Genomic DNA, 21,050 nt, shown 5'->3' with positions numbered 1-21,050 from the left:
CCTATGGCTGATTCATGTTGAAGTTTGATAGAAAACAACAAAATTCTGTAAAGCAGTTATCCTTCAATAAAAAATAAATTAAAAAAAAAAAAAGAATTCTCCAAAGTTACTGATTGGTGACTTAGAACCATGGAAACAGCAAGAGGTATTGGAACATGACTGCTGGCCACCATACCTTGGTACTTAGGGCTCCCCAAGGAGAGGTGGGGCACTCGCAACTGGTACGTTCCTTGACCAGTTGAGACTCCAGATCCTCTGGCTGCTGTGCAGTGTCAGAACCACCAGTGTAAATACTGTGTTCAGGTTCTCACCAACTAAAGTATTTCCTGTTTAGTGAAAGAATATTTTAAATGTAATTTACACAAGAAAATCATATTTTCTTACATTAGGGAATAGTTCCTGAACTTATGAGTTGTCATTTCAGATTGTGAATTCATAATTTTTGGGCTCCCCTGGTGGTTCAGTAGTCAAGAATTTGCTTGTAGTGCAGGAGACGAGGGTTTGATCCCTGGGTCAGGAAGAGCCCCTGGAGAAGAAAATAGCAACCCACCCCAATATTTTTGCCTGGGAAATCTGATAGATAGAAGAGCCTGGTGGCTACAGTCCATGGGGTCCCAAAGAGTCAGACATAACTGAATGACAACAATAATTCACAATTTTTAGTTGGTTTTAAAATCAACGTGTGTTAAGTATTTCATTCATTGCAACTTCCATTCTTTGTAACATGTATTAAATTATTTTATTCATTTCAACTCAAGAACCATGAATAGCATGTTAGTTTAATATTATAGTCATACATTTCCATGGTGGGAACATGAATACGTTGCTTTCTGTTGTTCTTCAAATAAAACTTTGAAGAACATTTTCCTCTTAGCATTTTTCTCCCTCTTAGCATTTCTGATCCTTTTTCTCTCACTATAAATCATAGAAGCAAATGCTTAAGTAGACAGGTGAAGAGGAGGAAATCACAAATAAAATAGGCACTTACATTTATTGTGTTTGCAAGGTTGTTTTTGAGGATGGTGCATGTTTCTTGAGACCTTGTTTCTTGCCTGTTTTATAGAGCTCTGGCCTCTTAACAGCACTGCTTTAATGACTTCTTGTGGGGCTCTTGGTTTATGTTAGCACTGACTATGGAGGGAAGAAAGAGGTCAGGTTTCACAAGGAGGCTGCGGACTTGTAAAATCATACCCAACTGGCAGAAATGAAGTCCACTTCAAGGAGAAAGTGAGATTTGCATAACACAAGATATTTTGCCATATAAATAAGTGCATGATGTTTTGATGGTGCCTAAAACAGTTTGTCAGACGTGTGTGTTGGGAGGAGGGGATTCTGACACTCATTTTAAAGGATCTATTCATTTACTCTGCTTAATACCACAGTTAAAAAGTTAAAATAGAAAAATATTTGCTGAGAAACAAAATTTAACTATCATGATTTATGATATTTGTACATGCTTTTCTGAAGTTTCTAAGTTTTGATTCAAATTTTTATGTAATTTATCTTTTTATTGAAAAGTAATTCCTATTCAGATGTTCTTTTTCTTACTGTTTTTCACATTGAAGGCACTGACTAGGGAGGGAATCAAACATCCATATGGGTGATAGCTACCCAAAGAATGATAAGCTCAAAGTACTAAAAAGACAGATAAAAATTAAGAATGAGGGACCTTTTTCTGTCCGCACTGCATGTCATGCAGAATCTTAGTTTCCTGACCAGAAATTGAAAGTTTACCCCTCTGCAGGAGAAGCTCAGAGTTTTAACCACTGGGCTTTAATGGAAGTTCCAGGATGAACGATTTTATCAGGCAGTGGAGCAGTGGCAGAAAATTTATGCAAATTCCTCTTTCAGTCCATTCACTGTAAAACTGTTAGTCATGTCTGACTCTTTGTGACCCCATGGACTGTAGCCCACCAGGCTCCTCTGTCCATGGAGTTCTCCAGGCAAGAATACTGAAGTGGGTTGCCATTCCTTCGTCCAGGGGATCTTCCTGACCCAGGGGTTGAACCCAGCTCTCTCGCAATGCAGGCAGTTTCTTTACTGTTGGAGTCACACATGCAAAGTTTATTTTTAAATATCACTTTTTAAAAATTATATAATTTTGTAGAAAAAAATAAAAGTAGAAAGTACATAATTTATAGACATCCTCTTGTAATCTAACCCTTAGTATTTTATTACTGAAGTAAGGGATTTTATCCTCTTTAAATAATTTGTCTATTCACATTAAAAATGAGAAAATTATGTCTATTTCTCTACTTTATATATACCTTTATGTAAAACCTACATAGTCTGGCTTAGTAGAGAAAAAGAAAAAATTAAATCTTAGAATATCTCTACCTTTGTTAGGGCTTTAAAATTTATTTCGTTGTATAATGGCTTCTAGCATCCTTTGTTTGGCTTTAAGTTATCATTCTGGAAGGAAAACCAGTATATTCTTAGCAAGATATCCTACTGTCCTATGCTTTCATAATATTCCATAATTTTCCTTCATAATATTTATCACAGTTTGACATTGCTATATACTTGAAAATATATAGATAAAAGTCCATCTAGTCAAAGCTATGGGTTTTCCAGTAGTCATATATGGATGTGAGAGTTGGACCGTAAAGAAGGTTAAGTGCCGAAAAATTGATGCTTTTGAACTGTGGTGTTGGAGAAGACTCTTGAGAGTCCCTGGGACTGCAAGGAGATCCAACCAGTCAATTCTAAAGGAAATCAGTCCTGAATATTCATTGGAAGGATTGATGCTGAAGTTGAAGCTCCAGTACTTTGGCTATCTTATGCAAAGAACTGACTCATTAGAAAAGACCCTCATGCTGGGAAAGAATTGAAGGCAGGAGGAGAAGGGGATGACAGAGAATGAGATTTTTGGATGCCATCACTGACTTAATGGACAGGAGTTTGAGTAAGCTCCAGGAGTTGGTGATGGTCAGGGAAGCCTGGTATGTGCTGCAGTGCATGGGGTTGCAAAGAGTCGGATGCGACTGAGAGACTGAACTGAAGTGAACGGCCTAGTAATTTTAGTTAAATCTTTCTCCATCACTAGACAAAGATCCCTGAGAATAGAGCCTTAGTTTTGTTCATCATTAGTTCCTTGACATGTTAAACATGCTAGGCACAGAATAAACAACTGTTGATGAATGAATGAATGAATTTAGAAAAGATTACTTTAGTCTAAAATTGTTCTAAAATAAGTATGATTAAAACCCTTTTTGGGATTAGGGATGCAGTTAATGTGGCCCATTATTTTATGAATAATTGCATGATTCAAAGCCTGTCAGCATGGGTTAACTACACATTAAATAAATGGTTTGATTATAAAGATAATGGGCTTGATGTTAACATGTGATTCATGGAGGTTAACTTCTTTGTGTCTTATAATAATGTGTATCTTTGATAGCAGAAATATTCACTTTTTTATATAATTATTTTACATTAACTATTTAAATACTGTTGCATGCTTACCACATAAATAGTTTGGGAGTAACTGGTGCCAAATTAATTCTTTGGGAGGGGGGTTAAAAGCTAGCTGACAGATCTCTTTTTGAGAATGTCCCCAGTCAAAAAGAATTAAAAATATATAGTTGATATAAAGAAAAATATCAGTTCCTTTCAAAGTAACAAAGATATACACATACATTCAGTTTTTCTAGTAAGTAGGCTAAGCTGTTTAAAGATTTAGAAAGAGAGTTTCTAGGACAGTGCTTTTGGACTGCATTTTATTTTTTTTATTTTTATTTTTTTGGACAGCATTTTAAAATTGAATCATTTTTTGTGAGTTTGTGTTGTTCATGGTGGTTTTCGCAGTAATGGATGGTGTTTAATAGATGGAAGCCACTTGTAAGTCAATTGCAGCCTGTATCAAACACTGATGAATGTCTGGAGGATGTTTTTGAAAGGGAAAGAGGGAAAATGAGAGCAAGGAGACCGGATAAGAGACAGTTATAATGATTCCATTGAGAGATGTTGGGACTGGGATGGATGTTTAGGGGTTAAAGTCAGTGGGAAACAGTGACTGAAGAGAGTACAGGAGGAGTCAGTAGCTCAGGTGAATTGCTGCACAGTGGTGTAACAGACTGAGGCAGAGATACAGGCTGGGAGGAAAGAAGACGATTTCGTTATGGACGTGGTGAGTTTGAAGTATGTTTTGTAAATTCTAGGTGAAGGTGTCCAGTAGGCAGTAGCAGCCACAATGAACTGAGCATGATGAACTAAGCTGGAGATATGTTTTGGGAACTCTGCAGCAACAGATGGATGTAGCTGAAAACTGAAACTGGGTGTGATCACCCAAGGAGAAAGTGGAGAGAGAAGAGAGCAGAGAATCTTAGACGGGAGCATGGCAGGAGGAGGACTCAGAAATAGGAGTGCATAGTGTCATAGACACTGTTTCAATAAAATAATAGGGGAAGAAGGCAGATTGAATATGTGAGGCCTCGAATCAAAGAGGGAGAAGGGGAGACAGCTAGAACTGACTATTATTTAGAGAATTTGATGCCACGGGGAAGAGAGAGAGTGGGTAGCTGCTTGAGAGATTCATGGTGTAAGAGAGGCCTGGAGTTTTGTTCTCTTTGTGTTTTCAGTTTGGAAGGCACTTAATCACTTTTACAAGCTGAAGGAAAAAATTGGGAGAAGAGTTCAAATATACAGGAGAGAAAAATGAAAACCACAAATATATCACATTCCCAGAGGCGAGGGCAGAGGATGGGATTGTCATGCAGATGATGATGTTGTTTAGTCGCTCAGTCGTGTCCAACTCTTTGAGACCCCATGGACTGCATGCAGCATGCCAGGCTTCCCTGTTCACCATCTCTTGGAGCTTGCTCCGGCTCATGTCTATTGAGTCAGTGATTCCATGCAACCATGTCATCCTTGGTCGTCCTCTTCTCCTCCTGCCTTCAGTCTTTCCCTGAATCAGGGTCTTTTCTAATGAGTCAGCTCTTTGAATAGGTGGCCAAAGTATTGGAGCTTCATTCAGCTTCAGCAGGTCCTTCCAATGAATATTCAGGGTTGATTTCCTTTATGATGGACTGGTTTGATCTCCTTGTAGTCCAAGGGACTCTGAAGAGTCTTCTCCAACACCACAGTTCAAAATCATCAATTGTTTGGCACTCAGCCTTTTTTATGGTCCAACTCTTGCATCTGTACATGACCACTGGAAAAACCATATCTCTGATTGTACCGTGCCCAGATGGAGGAGTTGCACAGAGAAAAAGGGAACTTGTTTTTATGATTGAGTCACATTTGCCTCCTTCTGTTCAGTCTGAGAGGTACTGATGAAAGTCCCAGGGAATATCTGGCTTGGTTTTCTCTAGGCAAAATATATTTTGCCAGCAAGTTGGTTCAAAAGAGACCAAGAAGTTAGACATGTTAAGTATAAAGGTGTTTTTGAGGATTAAAAAATAAAATCTTTATTCAGTACTTGTTTCATAACTTGCTGCAAACCAGAGTGAGATCAAGAAATACTGTTACTTGATGGATGTATTAACTAACCTTATTATGGTAATCATTTCCAATATATAGATGTATTAGACCTCCAGCTTACACAGTGTTGTATACCTTAAACTTATACAGTGCTGTTTATCAACTGTATCTCAATAAAGCTGGAGGTAGGAGGGGAAAAAAAACTACCTTAAAGATTGCCTAGAGCTGGGGTGGGAAGGGAATGGGAAGATTAGGGATTTGTAACTGAAGAATATAAAATTTTGAAGTGAGGAAAATATTCTAAAATTGATTTGGGGGATGTTCATGGACTTCGTGAATACACTAAAACCCGTTGAATTGTATACTTTAAATAGGTGAATTTAAATTGAATTTTACACTTTAAATGGGTGTAAATCACATACAGTGTGAATTATAGCTCAGTAAACCTGCCCCCCCCCCCATACACTGCCAAAATTAAACAAATACCCTTGCTGTGTTACAGGATACAACTATTTATCTTTTCATTCTCTGACTTCTGAAACTGTAAAATTCTAGCCCATTTGACCTAAAGTCAAAGTTACTTTCGTTTTTATAGTAAAAAAAGCTTAGGGATTTCATAGACTCATATATCTGGGGAAGAAAGGGAATTGTTCAAAGAAAAGGTGGTTTGGAGGCATCATATTGTTTGATTGGTTAGATTGGATTCAGATAAAAAACACTCAATTGCCTAAGTGGTTGGAGGGAAATTACTCAGAGCAACAGAGTGACTATTTTTATTCTTAGTATTCACAACACTGATAAAAAGTTTTATAATATAGATAGCCCTACTATATTGACTTATTTAATTTTTAGAAAAATCCTTTAATAGAGGAAGTATAAATTTTTGTCTCCAAAAAATGATACCACTAAAGTATCAGGAATTGTTTAGAATTAAAGCACACAAAATAATAAGAAGCGTTACTCTCTTCTAATATCACGTCTTGGTATTTGTACCTGGGAAACTCCCTACATTACTGTTTATTTTGCTTTAAGACCTAATAGAATTAGTTCAGTTCAGTTGCTTAGTTGTGTTTGACTCTTGGTGACCCCACGGACTGCAGCACGCCAGGCTTCCCTGTCCTGCATCAACTCCCAGAGCTTGCTCAAACTCATGTCCATTGAGTCGGTGATGCCATCCAGTCATCTCATCCTCTGTCATCCCCTTCTCCTCCTGCCTTCAGTCTTTCCCAACATCAGAGTCTTTTCCAGTGAGTCAGTTCTTCACATCAAGTGGCCAAAGTATTGGAGCTTCAACTTTAGCATCAGTCCTTCCAATGAATATTCAGGAATGATTTCCTTTAGAATAAGCTAGTTGGATCTCCTTGCATTCCAAGGTTCTCTCAAGAGTCTTCTCCAACACCACAGTTCAAAAGCATCAATTCTTCGATGCTCAGCTTTCTTTATAGTCCAACTCTCACATCCATACATGACAACTGGGAAAACCATAGGTTTGACTAGATGGACCTTTGTTGGTGAAGTAATGTCTCTGCTATTTAATATGCTGTCTAGGTTGGTCATGGCTTTTCTTCCACGGATCAAGCACTTTTAATTTCATGGCTGCAATCACCATCTGCAGTGATTTTGGAGCCAAAGAAAATTAAGTCTCTCACTGTTTCCATTGTTTGCCCATCATTTGCCATGAAGTGATGGGACCAGATGCCATGATCTGAGTTTTCTGAATGTTGAGTTTTAAGCCAACTTTTTCACTTTCCTCTCTCACTTTCATCAAAAGGCTCTTCACTTTCTGCGATAAGGGTGGTGTCATCTGCATATCTGAGGTTATTGATATTTCTCCCAGCAATCTTGATTCCAGCTTGTGCTTCATCCAGTCCAGCCTTTCTCATGATGTACTCTGCATATAAGTTAAATAAGCAGGGTGACAATATACAGCCTTGATGTACTGCTTTTCCGATTTGGAACCAGTCTGTTGTTCCATGTCTGGTTCTAACTGTTGCTTCTTGATCTGCATACAGATTTCTCAAGAGGCATGTCAGGTGGTCTGGTATTCCCATCTCTTTTAAGAATTTTCCACAGTTTATTGTGATCCACACAGTCAAAGGTTTTGGCATAGTCAATAAAGCAGAAGTAGATGTTTTTTTGGAACTCTCTTGCTTTTTCAGTGATCCAATGGATGTTGGCAATATGATCTCTGGTTCCTCTGCCTTTTCTAAATCCAGCTTGAACATCTGGAAGTTCTCGGTTCACGTACTGTTGAAGCCTGGCTTGGAGAATTTTGAGCATTAGTTTGTTGGCGTGTGAGATGAGTACAGTTGTGTTGTAGTTTGAGCATTCTTTGGCATTGCCTTTCTTTGGGACTGGAATGAAAACTGACCTTTTCCAGTCCTGTGGCCACTGCTGAGTTTTCCAAATTTGCTGACATGTTGAGTGCAGCACTTTCACAGCATCATCTTTTTGGATTTGAAATAGCTCAACTGGAATTCCGTCACCTTCACTAGCTTTGTTCCTAGCGATGCTTCCTAAGGCCCGCTTGTCTTCACATTCCAAGATATATGGCTCTAGGTGAGTATTCATACCATTGTGGTTATCTGGGTCTTAAGATCTTTTTTGTATAATTCTTCTGTATATTCTTGCCACCTTTTGTTAATATCTTCTGCTTCTGTTATGTCCACACTGTGTCTGTTGTTTATTGTGTACATCTTTGCATGGAATGTTCCCGTGGTATCTCTACTTTCTTGAAGAGATCTTTAGTCTTTCCCATTCTATTGTTTTCCTCTTTTTTTCTGCCTTGATCGCTGATGAGGGCTTTCTTATCTCTCCTTGCTATTCTTTGGAACTCTGCATTCAAATGGGTATATTTTTCCTTTTCTCCTTTGCCTTTAGCCTCTCTTCTTTCTCAGCTACTTGTAAGTCTTCCTCACACAACCATTTTGCCTTTGTTTTTCTTGGGGATGGTCTTGATCACTGCCTCCTGTACAATGTCACGACCCTCTGTCTATAGTTCTTCAGGCATTCTCTCCATCAGATCTAATCCCTTGAATCTGTTGGTTACTTCCACTGTATAATCGTAAGGGATTTGATTAGGTCATGCTTGGATGGTCTAGTAGTTTTCCCTACTTTCTTAAATTTAATCTAAATTTTGCAATAAGGAGTTCATGATCTGAGCCACAGTCAGCTCCTAGTCTTGTTTTTGCTGATGGTATAGAGCTTCTCCATCTTCAGCTGCAAAGAATATAATCAATCTGCTATCGGTATTGGCTATGTGTAGAGTCATCTCTTACGTTGTTGAAAGAGGATGTTTTCTATGACCAGTGTGTTCTCTTGGCAAAACCGTTAGCCTTTTCCCTGCCTCATTTTGTACTCTTAGGGCAAACTTGCCTGTTACTCCAGATATCTCTTGACTTCCTACTTTTGCATTCCAGTCCCCTGTGATGGAAAGGACATCTTTTTTTGGTGTTAGTTCTAGAAGATCTTTTAGGTCATCATAGAACCATTCAACTTCAGCTTCTTTGGCATTAGTGGTTTGGTATAGACTTGGATTACTGTGATATTGAATGGTTTGCCTTGGAAATGAACCGAGATCATTATGTTATTTTTGAGATTGCACCCAAGTATTGCATTTCCAACTCTTTAGTTGACTATGATAGCTACTCCATTTTTTCTAAGGAATTCTTGCCCACAATAGTACATATAATGGTCATCTGAGTTAAATTCACCCATTCCAGTCCATTTTAGTTCACTGATTCCTAGAATGTCAACGTTCACTTTTGCCATCTCTTGTTTGACCACTTCCAGTTTATCTTGATTTGTGGACCTAACATTCCAGGTTCCTATGCAATACTTTTCTTTACAGCATCAGACTTTACTTACATCACCCATAACGTCCACAACTAGGCATTGTTTTTGCTTTGGCTCCATCTCTTCATTCTTTCTGGAGTTATTTCTCCACTCTTTTCCAGTAGCCTACTGGGCACTTACTGAGTGGGGAAGTTCATCTTTCAGTGTCATATCTTTTTGTCTTTTTATGCTGTCCATAGGGTTCTCAAGGCAACAATACTGAAGTGGTTTGCCATTCCCTTCTCCAGTGGACCATGTTTTTTCAGAACTCTACACCATGACCCATCTGTCTTGGGGTAGAATTAAAGAACATTTTTAAAATTTCAGTTTAATTCAACAGGTATTGTTTTAGTGCCAAGTCTATACCATTCACTGACTTAAGGGATCCTGCAAAGTTATGACCCACTGCTTGTCCTTATTGAGCTCAGAATGTGGAATGGGAGACAGTCTTGTGAATATGTGACTATAATACTGTGGAATAAAAGTAGCAATAAAGGTCTTCATTCTACAGAAGTTTTATAGAAGAAAAAAGTCAGGAACAGCTTCCCAAAGGGTGAGAAAAGAGAACTAGGTTTTAAATGATAATAGGATTTCATCAGGTGGACAAAGAGATCTACAACATTTGAAAGAGAAGGAAAGCTTATATATTGTTCAGAGGTATGAAATACAGTATATTCAGAGAATTATGAATAGTTCAGTGTCTGTGAGACATAATTTTAAGTGGTTGAATGCAAAGTGATAGAGTTTTGTAGAGACTAAATAATTCATCAGTAACACAAATCAAATTTGTTTTTTATGACCATCACTCTGGAAGGTTACTCTTATATCAGGACAGAGCTCACCTAAAGACACTCCTTCAAGACTTCCAGGCAGTTGGTGATAAGGACCTGAATCACAGAGAGAGTCCAGTGTTCTTGAATAGTGATCCTTAAACATTTTAGTCTCACTCTTTATATGCTTAAATCTTGAGGACTCCAAAGAGCTTTTGTTTATATAGGTTATATTTAGCAATACTTTATTATTAGAAATTAAAACTGAGAAATTTTAAAAATATTAATTTTGAAATGAAAACACTGATCAATTACATATTAACATAGCACATTTAATGAAAAATAACTGTTTTCCAAAAAATTTTAGTAAGATGAGTGACACTGTTTTACATTTGGCCAAATATTTTTAATTAGCTTAGTAGAAGACAGTTGGATTCTCACAGTGAATTAGGTTTGTTGCTTTATATCACCCATTATGTAGTTTCTGGAAGCACTATATAATATACTTGAGAAATGAAGGTGAAAAAGGCAAAGGATGATTATTATAAAAATGCTTTTAACCTTTTGAGTCTACTGACAATAGCAGTTTGAAACCGCTGTTTTGAAATAGTAAGGATTTTTTGTTACATACACAAAATACTAATTTACCCCCACTCTATCCTTTCTGGAAAGAGATATTCCTAAGAGTATTTTCGTTATTACTCACTGACTTTGTTCTATACCTCTAAAGGCCCATGATACATTTACAGATTAATGAAGTCACGTCCAAGGCAGAATTTATTAGTCTTCTGTAACCTCTTACACTTCCCAGTGCAATGCGGCATAAGTCATCCAGCCCTTATTGCTTCTATAATTCTTCATAATTTCTCATTTTATTGATAAATTGTATATATGCATATTTATTTTTTGAACTGGGGTTTGAGGTTGGAGAGTGAGACTATTATTGTGGCTCTTTCACAATACTTAGTAGAGGAAAGGCAAGCTACACTATTACCTGGAGTCTGGGCTCCATCAAAATGTAAAACTTGGAGGCTTGTCTAGAAGAGTAAAGAAGAATTATCTCTAGAAAATATCAACATTTCAAGACTTAAGTCTAAAAATAGTCTCTTGAATCTGTGTGAGTTTATTCTTCAGACACATCATTTGTCTTCACTTTTTCCTCTCTCATTCTGCTCCATCAATACCAACCTCATTTTATTCCAAACATGGAGTGACATATCTGTGTCCAATAAAAACCAAGTCTGTTTTCATTATAGTATCTGCAAAATCTCTCTGTTCTCACTGCTGCCACCCAGTTCTGTCATTTTTATTTAAACAGCCTGTTGGTATTTTGACTTAAGACTCTTTTTCTTCAATCCATCCTAACAGTACCTGATTAATTTTCCCACACACTACTGTTACCATGATACTCCTTTGCTTGAAGCTTTTCAGTAATGCCTTATTTTGTACCATGGTACAAACCTGTTTTAGCTCTACTCTCCTTCCACTCTGCCATGAACCTTTAATCTGATTTATTCTACAATAGTTAATCCTGGCTGTTGCCTCACAATCCTGTGAACACAGGCTGCACATTTCTTATTTCTGCGCTTGTCTTCATGTTACTCCTTTCATCTGAAATGTCTTGTTTTTCTCTTTCTATCTAAACCCAATGGGTTCTTCAAAAGTCAGTTTAACACCAGCCCCTGTTGGGACTTCCGTGATGGAACAGTGGATAATAATCCTTCTGCCATGTGTGGAGACACAAGTTTGATCCCTGGTTAGGGAATATCCCACATGCCACAGAGCAACTAAGCCCATGCATTGCAGCTCTAGAGCCCAAAAGCTGCAACTACTGAGCCCATTTGCTGCAATTAATTACTGAAGCCCACGCACCCTAGAGCCTGTACTCTGCAACTAGAGAAGCCATCACAATGAGAAGCCTATGCACTGCAGCAAGAAGTAGTCCCCACTCGCCTCAACTAGAGAAGAGCCTGTGCAAAAGCAACAAAGACCCAATACAGCCAAAAATCATAATAATTAATTTAAAAAAATGCTTGTGAAAGGTTTTTACCTGACTCGTCTCTCTTTATTGATTTCCCTGTCCTCTGAAATACACTAGTATTTGACATTTGTGTTGCACAGCTTAGTATATCATTGTCTACCATTAGTAATTGCTGTTTTTTGTTTCAGTTATGTTCATTTTTTTTCTGAAATCTAAGTTTCTTGAGAATTTCATTTTGGGAAAGACTAAACTCCTTTAGTAGGGTAACAGCCCAGTGGTTTTTCTAAAATTATCTTTTAATTTCTGTTTGTGCTTGTTGAGTTGGCCTTATGTCTGAGCAGAAGTTCAAGTTTGATAAGTAATATCTAGCATAATTTTATTTCCAAGTATTATATAATAGTGCATATACTTACTCTGAATGTGAAAAACTTTATCTTATAGCTATTTCTGCATTTGAAGTTCAGCCAATTTCTATTGAGGTCCAAGAAGGTGGAGTTGCTAGATTTGCATGCAAGATTTCATCAAACCCTCCTGCAGCCATAACTTGGGAATTAAATCGGACAACTCTATCTGTAACTATGGACAGGTAAATGCAGCTTTTGTCTTTGAAGATGTTATGGAAGGACCAAAGATTTCATCATAAAACTGTATATGGAGAAAGATCATGGTGAAACTCATTTTTGTTTATGATAGCCATAACTATTCTTAAAGACATTTCAAACTTAGGCAGAGAATTAGATCATCAGTCTCTGGTTCATGGGGCATAGTTCCTGGCATCTTGGTTCAAATCAGAATTCAGATTCTCTTAGTGCTTTGTTCTTTTCCTCAAACATGTTTTCCAACCATGGGACCCCCTGGGCACCTGGATTGCAGCCCAAGAATTTAGGAAACTAAATTACACTTTGACTACTGAGAATAGCAGTGCTATTTTAAAGGTTTAAGGGTTTCCCATATATGCAATAATGGTTGCCCACTTCCACCTTTGCCTACTGCTTAGCAGCCCCCTCTACACTACACAAACACACACACACATACACACACACACACACACACACACACACTCTCACGTGCATGCATGCATGCATATACCTAGTGCTCTGAGGTGGTCAGAGTTTAGGGGTCAGGAACTTGGCAGCAAATTCAAAAGTTTGATTCCTGTCCTAATGAGTAGCAGTATTCCTTAGCAGGCTCAAATTGCTTACTGAAATAGTAAAGAGCACTAAGATGGACGAAGTTATTCAAGGAAGAGCTTTAAAAAAATTTACATTCAGATAAATCTTGACGAATACCTAGATACTAATAGGCAAAAAGTCAGGAATTTGGAAAAAATTATAGTAAGCTCTAGATTGTAAGTTCTAAATGTACTAAGTACTAAAAGTACTGATTATACTAAGCTCTAAATGTAAATTATCATGTCAAGTGAGATTTCTGTGTAAAATTACACCAGTAGATTTCACAAGTCACATACAGGCGTAATGACTTACATTGTAGAGAGTTATAGCCGAAATGAAAACAACTGAATCAAGCTGATATTTTTAGTCTTGAAAGTATTGCGTCTGGCATTTTTAAAAGATTGAGTATATTAATTCTTACCATAGGATAAATGTTAGAATATAAAATCTACTACAAAGAGTTTAATCATGTTTCTTCTAGTGACAGGATAACTGCCCTGCCAACAGGAGTACTGCAGATATATGATGTTGACCAAAGGGATGCTGGAAATTACCGTTGTGTTGCTGCTACTGTAGCCCACAGACGTAAAAGTATGGAGGCCTCTCTCACAGTGATTCCAGGTACCACATTATTTTTCAATTTTTAATTGGCCCAGGTATTAATTTTCCTCCTCTGGTTATAATAGTGTACTTTAAAGTAGTACTTTAATTTCATTTAAATTTTATTATAATCTAGTTGGAAAATGATCATTTTTATATATTTAAGCAACCTTCTTCCTCTAACTTGTTTTATATATTAATATCAACATCTTTAAGAAAGACTGAATTTTTGTTTTATAAATACTTTTGTTTTTAAAATATAAAATGCAGAAAGGCTCAAAAAAGAATAATAATCATCTAGCTCTACCAAAATTTCCCATGGTCAGTAAAAATGTATTTGTTCCCAGTTTGGGTTTTTCTGTCTGTTGTTTTAGGAAAAATTATCATTTGTAGAAATGATGCGTGCTTTATTATAAAGAGTAATGTCTATAAAAGTAAAATATATTTTTTTTACTTTAAACAATGTGAAAAGTACAAAGATATGTTTTAAAATGTCCCTAGTCCATATCCAGAGGTGATCATTTTAACATTAAGTGTATATAATTTCATGTATTTTGCCATACATGAATATAGTTAGAAGGGAAACTACCTAGAGAGATGAATATGAAAAAATGTGTTTTATTAAAATGGAATTATACACAGATGCTAGTTTTTTATTTTTAAATAATTAAATTTACTTGAATGTTGTGGGAAAAAACCCATCCTAAAGACATTGTTGAACTTCACATGAATGTTTACTCTTCACAAGAGATATTACTTCCTAAAAGATCCTTTAAGATTAAAAATTTTTTTTAAAAAACATCACCACTGAAATTAAATTTTTAGTGCCGTGTTTTTTAATTTTAGGTGGTATCTATTAGCTTCTTGGAATGAAGCTTAAAGACAAAAGCAATCTCTCACTTCTTCATTCTCCTCACTGTCACATAAATTCCTAACTAACAAGATTAGTGAAAGTATTAAGTCAGTGTTTGAACCTCAATTAAAAATGGATAATATGGAAACAACCTAAGTGTCCATCAACCAATGAATGAATAAATAAGATGTATTTTATCCATTTAATTAAGTATTTAATCTATTATTATTATTATTCAATAAAAAGAAATGAAGTATTGGTACATGGTACAACTTAAATGAACCTTAAACTAATGTTTAAATGAAAAGAAGCCAGTTCTGAAAGACCATGTAAGATGTGATTCCTTTTTTATTAAATATCTGGAATAGACAAACCCAGAGACAGAAAGTAGATCAATGGTTTTCAGGCTATGGGGAGCTTTGGGAGTGACTGCTGATAGAATGGAATTTGTTTTTGGAGTAATGAAAATGCTTTAAAATGGGTTATGGTAATAGTTGTACAACTCCAAAAGTACTAAAAACAGTTGAATTATACTTCAAATGGGTGAGTTATATTTCAAGTTGTTTTAGAAAAGGAAAAAAGTGAGTGACTTCAGAATAGATGTTTTAATTCATTTATTATATCTTATTTATAATGTTTTTTTATCTCCTGCCTTTCCCCTCTTAAAGGTAAGGAGTCTAAGTCCTTCCACACACCAACCATTGTAGCAGGTCCACAAAACATAACAACATCCCTTCATCAGACTGTTGTTTTAGAATGTGTGGCCACAGGAAATCCCAAACCAATCATTTCTTGGAGCCGTCTTGGTAAGTCTTCTGAGGAAAAAAAATCTTTTCCTTCAACTTTGTTTGTGCTAGTGAAATTGATAACATGTTTGTATACAACACACATATTTGGCAGTTACATGGCTTTTAACTTTCTGGCATTACAGAGTATAGATGAAAGGTTTTAGTATAGCAAATCTTAGACCTTTTGTGATAATGATTGTTTGGATAATGATCTTCTGTCAAATTTTAGATCATATATTACATTGTTTTAACTCAAGTATTCTCTTTGAAATAGATCACAAGTCCATAGATGTCTTTAATACTCGAGTACTTGGAAACGGTAACCTCATGATATCTGACATCAGGCTGCAACATGCTGGAGTGTATGTTTGCCGGGCCACTACCCCAGGCACACGCAACTTTACAGTTGCCATGGCAACTTTAACTGTATTGGGTATGTTTCCTTTCTTTCTGCAATTTGGAGAATCTTACATTTTAACACTTGCTATTTTACCTCTAGCTTACTTCCACTTTTCTTTAATTATGTAGCATTTATGTGAAAGTTGATATGAATTATTATAATCCAGTAATGAAGTTTAGGAGGAAATTAAAGCCCTGTGTTAAAATATGACTAGAATCACTCTGAAGTATTCATCATATTTGCTTTTATAACATCATGGTCCTTCTTAGTTAAGCTTCCCTTTTATCTCCTCACCCACCTACAAATTGATATACACATTGACCAGTCTCCAGTTTTAATCTGTTGTCTATGTGCATTCACAAGGGGCTGTATGTTGGGCTTAGTTAAGTTCGGATCATGACACACATATTTTTAGTGTGTTTGTATGTTTGGTGTCAATGGGGAAAGCCTGTGGGAAGTGGACATCTAACTGAGCAAAACAGAGGAAAGGCATCCAGAGAGAGAGAGGTTTTAACAGATGTCGAGTGCAGGCAGGAAGATTAGAATGTCAGATATTTTCAGGGAGGGGACTTGTAGCATTTGCTGTTCTCTTCCTTGACTGTCTGATTTGTGTTTGTACCACAAAAATATTTTCTTTTTTTCTTTAAAAATAGCTCCTCCTTCATTTGTCGAATGGCCAGAAAGTTTAACAAGGCCTCGAGCTGGTACTGCTCGATTTGTATGTCAGGCAGAAGGAATACCCTCACCCAAAATGTCATGGTTGAAAAACGGGCGGAAGATACATTCAAATGGTAGAATTAAAATGTACAACAGGTGGGCTAAGTCATTTTGCTACTATTTTAGATAAAACATAATGATTTAGTAATTCTTATGTGAAATGGTTATAAGGTCAAATACCCAAATTGGTATTTTAAACTGAAGTAACAGTAAGAAATTAACTTAAGACTGGAATATCAGCATGCCAAAATCCTTTTGTATTTTACATGTGGATCATGGAAGTGGTAGATTATAATAAAAGTTGAAACGGTTCTCCAGACCTGACTTCTGGTCCTGGTAAGCCACCAGCTAAGTTATTAGCAGTGTGTCAACCCTTTGGAGTCTCAGTTCCTTGCTCCATAAAGTGAGGAATTTAGAAGGAAATAATTAAGTCTCTAAGAATTCCTCCACAGTTCAAACTTAATGATCTTAAGAATTCATTTTTATTAGTGTAAATATGAATCTTCTTGTACTGTTCTCATATGTTGAACAAAACTTCTGAACATTTTTATTGACCTGAATTTTATGTAACATTGCAACATTATAGAAATTAGATGTTATTAGTGATTAATGTTAATATGCTTAATATACTTCCTTAATAAAAGTCAAATTTGAAAAAAGAGTTCAAGCTGTCGCCTCAAGCCAAAAGGATTTGGATATCACACATACTTACTTATATAGACTTAAAAAATAAGAGTAATTTTAAACAATTCATATAGGTTTTTCCTTAGTAGGGCTGTTTACACAGGTTGTTCTTAGTAACTTGCTAAAATTTAGAGTGCACTTAGCATAACTTTATTTTTATGTCATCCTTAGACGTTTCATTGAAATAATTTTTTTCTTTCTTCAGTAAATTGGTAATTAACCAGATTATTCCTGAAGATGATGCTATTTATCAGTGCATGGCTGAGAACAGCCAAGGATCAATTTTATCTAGAGCCAGACTGACTGTAGTAATGTCAGAAGACAGACCCAGTGCTCCCTATAACGTGCATGCTGAAACCATGTCGAGTTCAGCCATCCTTTTAGCTTGGGAGAGGCCACTTTACAATTCAGACAAAGTCATCGCTTATTCTGTACACTACATGAAAGCAGAAGGTAAGCAATTTGAGAAGTGTTTATTTTTAAGTGCTACTTACTGTCACAGCTTTGTTTTCAATATAAATGATGTTTCACATAATCCACAAAATATTTTTGAAGTTCTGTGGCATTTACCTCTTTTAATAAAAATAATTACTATATGATCTGTGTATCAGTTTTTTGCTAAATTTTGTATTGTTGTATACTTTATGCATGCCTGCTCAGTCCCTTCAGGCCCGTCTGACTCTTTGCAACCCTCTGGACTATATAGCCTGCCAGGCTCCTCTGTTCATGGGATTCTCCAGGCAAGAATATTGGAGTGGATTCTTTATGTGTTTAAGTATAGTTTAAGATTTTTTTGTTTAGAAATAATTACCATCTGTGCCTGCTCAAAAGTTAGAGTGGTGTACTTTACGAATTTCATTTCAGCCAAGATCAATTCCTTAAGACTTAGTATACCAATTTAAGTATGCAATCACATAGGAACAATGGTGTAACTACTTAATAAAATAAGGTGAACTCTAGTCACCGTAGCATGTTATTTTCAAGGGGGAAAGTAAACATTTTCAAATTCCCCATAGTATGATTTTTATATTTTAAAGGTTTTCTGAAATCTCATAGAAGTCTCTAAAAATTGAGCAGGATACTCTTTATTGATATCTCATTTATTATATAAAAGTAGAAATCAAATCTGTCTTAAAATTTTTATTTAGTTCCATATCTGGAATCTTTTTTTATCCTCATATTTTCTTTTAGCAAAAAATGTAGAGGAAATGGAAAAACTAGTTATAAATCCTAGAGGTTTCACTGTTGATTTCTCATGGAAACCATAGCAGAGGTTTACAGATTTTAGTTGTTTACACAGTCTGCTTTTTTATGCAGTAGACATTCCAAGCGAATTTCAAAGAATAGTGCTCTAATAAAATTGTAGAAACAGGTGGTTTGTTGTTGTTTGTTTTTTGTATTTTGAAGTAGTATTTTGAATTTAAATCAGAGGTCATGGTAGCAAGAAGAATGAAAATCTGATAACTAAGCATGTTGGAGTATGTTAATACCCTTTTTAGTGATTTAAGAAGGTAAAAGGAATGCTGGCTTTGGTGGAGACCACTCTTGTTGGCTATTATGGCTGTTTCATTAGAGCCTCCACATGCAGCTCAGTGGTCTATTCAGAGGCAGAACAAGGCTTTTTAATTTGAACTCAAGGACCTTGTTTGGTAGGTCAGAAATCGTACTATGCAGTTCCTAATTAACGAGCCATTAGCTAGTCTGTTGTGAAATGCCTGTAATCTTGTCTAATTAAAATGCTATCAAGTTAATTCAGAAATGTGGGAAAACTTAATAGTGGAATTTGCCTTCTGTTTTGTTTATAAATCCAGTGTGGAGAGAAGGGGCTCCATCCTTAGAGAGTTTTGATTAAGTTGACGTGCATTTACTGTGAATTGTTCACAAAGCACAGTAGCTGCCAGCGCTCTTGTTCCACTTTACAGGTTTGCTCTGTAGGAATTAAATCGCACAAAGACAAATCCTCTTCTATATCTTGCCATGCATATTTTATTAAGAATTGCTGAGAGTATTTTTCCTCTTTGGGTGTGGGGGGGTGGGTACCTCATAGTGGAACAAAACGTTTTGAAGCACATTCTGTGCCTCCCAGTTCTTTTGCTTTTAGTATAAATAAAAGAACAACTTGTGTCAGTCAAATTTAATAGAATCTCTAGGGGCAAAATGAGACCTTTTGCAGGACAACTTTTGGTTTGGTTTATTTTTATAAAGAGTCGAGCCATTACATTCCCTACTGTCTCTCCATTTATGTTTAAAAGAGAAAAGAAACCATGAGTTTAAGCAAGTAAGATTTACACTGTTACGAACTACAGTGTTCTGTAGTATTAAACTCTGTTGTGTTACTGCTGTTCATTGTCTCTGCTGTGGGTTTTGACTAGATGTTAAATGAAGTTTAGAGAAGATTAATTGTTTTCAATTTGATTTCTTCAGGAAAAATTCAAGCTAGTAACTTGTAGCAAAATATGATTACTTTTAGAAAATAAAAACCTTCCTATTCACATTTTTCAAAGTGTCACAAAAATGACAGAGAGATCCAAGGGTCAGTGTTTCATAGTCTTGTTAAATGGTAATGATCTTGTTAATTTAATGTTGAATATTCATAATTTTTAGACACCGATTCTTTAATCTAGGTTTAAATAATGAAGAGTATCAAGTAGTCATCGGAAACGACACCACTCATTATATTATTGATGACTTGGAACCTGCCAGCAATTATACTTTCTACATTGTGGCATATATGCCAATGGGGGCCAGTCAGATGTCCGACCACGTGATACAGAACACTTTAGAGGATGGTAAGAAAACATGATTCTAAGTTATGTAAGCATGAACATTAATATGTTTTTTACAACTTTAAAGGAATATATGTTTTAAGAAAAAATATCCTGGTTTTGGTTTTAAAAAAAAAACCAGATGTGATAACTTAGCAGGCTAATTTACCATTTCAGATCTTACTCTCAATTTTTTGACAGTAACATGATATGATGAGGATAAAGAGCACTTTTGTTTATAATTCATACAGTTTTTTAAATTGGTCATCTGATTTAGCAATAATTTTAAATTCCATGAGCTATAAATATTTATTTGAACAAATTCAGACACATAATGCAAATTTTAATAACAAAATTGTCATTATATTTCTTCAGGTTCCTAGTTTAAATTGTAAATACATTGCAGAGTTTTTTGTTTTCTTTACCGACTGAAACAAAATGTGAGATTCTCTTGACAGGAATAAATGTAATGGCAATTACAAATAGTGTATGTAAAGACTGGAGGTCAGAGGACTTGATTTTCTGATACTGAAAGTTTATAAAATTTAGTACTATCAATTAAAAAATTCTTATAAAATCAGATGGTTTATTTTTAGAAAAATTTGTGTTTATTCTGCTTAAGGAGGAAAGTATTACTTGTTCAGTTTGTTATCTCTGGTTGGAAGTTGAATTGCTGTCATTTGAGGGCGGGCCTCCATGTACTCTTAGGAAAGTGAAAATGTTAATCGTTTAGTCATGTCCAACTCTTTGTGACCCTATGGACTGTATGTAGCCCGCCAGGCTCCTCTGTCCTTGAAATTCTCCAGGCAAGAGTACTGGAGTTGGTTGCCATTTCCTTCTCCAGAGGATCCTCTCGACCCGGGGATCGAACCCAGGTCTCCTGAATGATAGGCAGATTCTTTACCATCTGAACCACAGGGGAAGCCCATATATTCTTATAATGGTGGGAAATTCTGTCCATTAAAATAGTCCTGATAGAACTGATTCTCCTCCTCTGACTCTTCATCTTGCTTTTCAGGGTCTCTCCACAGCCCATTTTTGTACTCTACAGTGTGAAAGGGGGAT

The 21,050-nt window shown here is 36.0% G+C and overlaps 1 protein-coding gene across 1 annotated transcript in view; it reads left to right on the top strand.

The window, feature by feature from the left end:
• PRTG (protogenin) overlaps window positions 1–21,050 on the top strand; it is a 136,852-nt gene that overhangs the window by 56,619 nt on the left and 59,183 nt on the right. Inside the window, exons 3-9 of the mRNA XM_061158236.1 lie at window positions 12,448–12,592; window positions 13,660–13,799; window positions 15,300–15,437; window positions 15,694–15,852; window positions 16,473–16,632; window positions 17,426–17,673; window positions 19,845–20,009. Coding sequence (XP_061014219.1) covers window positions 12,448–12,592; window positions 13,660–13,799; window positions 15,300–15,437; window positions 15,694–15,852; window positions 16,473–16,632; window positions 17,426–17,673; window positions 19,845–20,009 — 1,155 coding nt within the window. The remainder of the gene's footprint in view (window positions 1–12,447; window positions 12,593–13,659; window positions 13,800–15,299; window positions 15,438–15,693; window positions 15,853–16,472; window positions 16,633–17,425; window positions 17,674–19,844; window positions 20,010–21,050) is intronic.

Source organism: Dama dama, chromosome 12 (assembly GCF_033118175.1).
Source record: "Dama dama isolate Ldn47 chromosome 12, ASM3311817v1, whole genome shotgun sequence".
In the NCBI taxonomy this organism is placed as follows: Eukaryota; Metazoa; Chordata; class Mammalia; order Artiodactyla; family Cervidae; genus Dama; species Dama dama.
Note: the sequence above shows the minus strand (reverse complement) of the source record. Positions and strands in the feature narration are given on the sequence as shown.